The sequence below is a fragment of the Sinocyclocheilus rhinocerous genome, unplaced genomic scaffold (genome assembly GCF_001515625.1).
Source record: "Sinocyclocheilus rhinocerous isolate Xijiao unplaced genomic scaffold, SAMN03320098_v1.1 scaffold3415, whole genome shotgun sequence".
NCBI lineage: Eukaryota > Metazoa > Chordata > Actinopteri > Cypriniformes > Cyprinidae > Sinocyclocheilus > Sinocyclocheilus rhinocerous.
In genome coordinates this window covers 1-3,634 of record NW_015664023.1, presented here as the reverse complement: position 1 = coordinate 3,634, position 3,634 = coordinate 1, and the positions used below count along the sequence as shown (strand labels likewise).

The 3,634-nt window shown below is 35.3% G+C and overlaps 1 protein-coding gene across 1 annotated transcript; it reads right to left on the bottom strand.

Moving 5' to 3' along the window:
* Window positions 1-316: 316 nt before the first annotated feature.
* On the bottom strand, window positions 317-1,967 carry LOC107729390 (zinc finger protein 239-like; the record flags this gene model as incomplete). Its single annotated transcript, XM_016539875.1, has 3 exons — window positions 317-799; window positions 1,278-1,605; window positions 1,950-1,967. Coding segments are annotated over 3 exons (728 nt in total), but the record flags the coding sequence as incomplete, so codon positions are not given.
* Window positions 1,968-3,634: the final 1,667 nt, after the last annotated feature.

Below are 3,634 nucleotides of genomic sequence, written 5' to 3'. Positions count from 1 at the left end.
TGCTGTGATCATGTCTGTTAGTTCAGTTCAAACATAATGAACATACCGTATAAACCAAACATCATCATCATCAGATCATACTTAAATTTCACATCATAGAAATGATGAATGAACTTCCACTGCTTCATGAGTTCATTATCTATTATCATGTTATTTCAATCTCAAGGTGTCTGGAGAAATATTTACCATCCGAATAGGGCTTTTGACTTGATCTGAATCTCACAGAACAAGTGATACATGCATTATAAGACAATTGAACATGATATGAAACTCATAAGAAAACACAATGACATCATTTATATCATGAAACAAAATAATATACAAGAATAAACCTTTTTGACATTGTTCTTTGGAGAGGAACTCCATCCTTGAGTTGACCTGAATCTCAGATCTGAAAGTGCTGGATCTATGAATGATCTACTTACTGTGATTGTGTTTTGTATGACTGTGTAAAGCAGATGAACAATTGAAACGCTTCCCACATGCAGTGCAGTGATACGGTTTCTCTCCAGTGTGGATCCTCTCGTGTTTTTTCAGAGTTGTTGACTGACTGAATCTCTTGTCACAGTGTGAACACTTATAAGGTTTTTCTCCAGTGTGAATCCTCTGGTGCTGTTTTAAATGTTCAGCTGTAGAAAAAGTCCTCCCACACTCAAAGCACACATGATCTCTCGCACCAGTATGTATTTTCTGATGTTTTTTTGCATTTTCTAAACATGAAAATCTCTTTCCACACAAATGACATGAATGTGGCTTCTCCTTTGTATGAACTCTCAGGTGTTTCCTCAGGTCTGAAGCTCTCAAAAATGTTTTGTCGCATTGATCACATGCGTACAGTTTCTCTCTAGTGTGGATGTTCATATGCTCCTTAAGGTGTGCTGATTGTGTGAAACTCTTCCCACATTGATCACAAGTGTATGGCTTCTCTCCAGTATGAACTCTCATATGCCCTGTAAGGTGTCCTTTCCGTGTGAATCTTTTCCCGCACTGATCACATGTATAAAGTTTCTCTCCAGTGTGGATCCTCATATGCTCTGTAAGATGTCCTTTTAGTGTGAAACTCTTCCCGCATTGATCACAAGTGTATGGTTTCTCTCCAGTATGAACTCTCATATGTCCATCAAGATAATATTTGCGTGTGAAACTCTTTCTCTCCAGTATGAACTCTCATATGTCCTGTAAGGTGTCCTTTTCGTGTGAAACTCTTTCCGCACTGATCACATGTGTACGGTTTCTCTCCAGTGTGGATCCTCTCGTGTGTTTTTAGGATTCCTGACCGACTGAATCTCTTGTCACAGTGTGAACACTTGTGAGGTTTCTCTCCAGTGTGGATGTTTATGTGTATCTTAAGGCTTGATGACTGAGTGAAGCTCTTCCCACACTGATCACAAGTGTACGGTTTCTCTTCAGTATGAACTCTCATGTGAACATCAAATTTATTTTTGCTTGTGAAACTCTTTCCACACTGAGTGCAGATGAAAGATTTCTTGGCTCTTCTTTTCTTTATATCTTTCTGCTTGGTTTGAGAGCAATTCAAAGTTTTTTCTTCAGGTTTCTCCTCAACTTCACTAAATTCTTCATTCTCCTTGGTTTCTTCAATCAACTCTGAAATAAAAGTAAAAATGGTTCATTTTCAGTAACTCTCAGTAACCCTGATGAACCCTGATGTAACAGTGTAAAGTAGACAATTGCTATACCAAATTTTGGTAATTTTGATGCATTTTTGTAAATTATATCTCCATGAATGAGGTACATTGATCTTCCAATTATTATTTTTAAAACATTATAGGCACAATTAACATGTTTCTACAGGGAGAACTATTAAATATGTTTGATTAACTACACAATTATCTAACAATGTTATTGAAAAAAGTAACCTACTACAACAAATCTTAATTTGCTTGAAGCTTTATAACCATCAGCATTATTAATGAAGAATAAACACCAACCTGTTTGTTCTTCAGTATCTTCAGAGTGTTTCATTCTGCAGGGTTTGTGGGAGGAGCTTCACTGAACATGAATTTCTGTGTGGAAGAAGCAGATTTGCCAAATTTTAAAATAATTTACATATTTAAGCATTTATGTATTAGAAGCAGAAGAGACTTACAAATACAAAGTGTTGCCTCTTTGTAAATTATTATATTACTATATTAAAAGTAACAGTGTCAACACAAAGAGCAGATCAATTTAAAATGCTCATTCAGTAACACATATGTGCCAATTCACACATTCTATGCATTTCTGTTTTCTGTCTTTCTAATGTTAACATTTCTAACCATATTTTATTTTTCATTCTGCCTTAGTATTAACATATAAGAAGATATTCGTCTAGAAATATCGAAAATAATACCATGTAAATTCTTCCAAATATAAATAACAGTTAGCGTGAAAAATTCAAGCATAAACACAGACATTTGATGACACCCATCTTCATTTACAATTACAGGTAAATAACTACACTGTATCTAAATATAGTTTGATTTTCTAACAACTACATTCAGAGCAATTAAAGTAATTAAATTATTAACATGTTATAGTTTTATATGTGCAGTAATTGACAATGATCATAAAATCTTCTTTAAACAGAAAGAGTACCACAAAGCACAAATTTAATATTTTCAGTGTGTATATATATGTATATATATATATATATATTATAAATCTCTTCATATTTCTGTAGAGATTTAAAATATCCCATGTGGCATACAGACTAATTATATGAAGTATTTAGCAGTATCTGTGCTTAATTTTAACCATGTAAAGTAACTATAACAAATTTACTTTAACAAATGTATTTAATAGAAGCAGCAAAATTTGATATCGGTTCAAATCCATTCCCCTCACAGATAACGAGACATTCAGTAACAGCAACATTATCACTCCAAACATCGAAACAATCATTCACACGAACACACAAAATCACTCAGATCTTAATGAATGAACTTAACATGTTTTTCCTCACGTGCTAAGTGTTTAAGCCGGCAAACACACAAACAGCGCTGTTCTCGGATGAAAACAAGGCAGAAACGACCTCGTATATGTTGCATAAACAAACTGTGTAAAGTGTATTTAACAATTAAATATGCGAAGACAATGATCTGCTCACCTCTCCACAGAACACTCGACGCTGACTGAGTGAACGCGCGCTAGTGATGACGTCATCGCCGCGAGGCGGGATCAACCAAGAGGTCCTCGCTGCCAAAAGCTGTAGCTGTGTCTCATTTAGAAGGCTGCGCCCTCCGGAGGTCGAATCCTCTCTAGGATGCGTATACGGAGTGTCCTCAACCCTAGGATTAAACGAGACGGCCTTCGTGACGGGCGGAAAAGGAAACAGGAAGTATCACGTTGCTATGCCAACACATAGCGTCGTTGCGTCTCACACTTGAGGAAAAATTAATTAGGAAAATTATTTCTAAATTTGAAAGTAATTTGAAAAGAAAATGTTTTTACTTGTTTTATTTTATTCAATGTTTGAGGAGCTACAGCGTACGTACAACAGACATCTGTTAGAGAAAAAAAGGAGGAGGATATCAAGAACAAAGTTTATCCGTTTTAACCGGCGGAGATTTGAGGTAAGTTGTAGCATAGTCCCTTTAATATAATATTATTTAATATAAGTCCATATATATAAAGC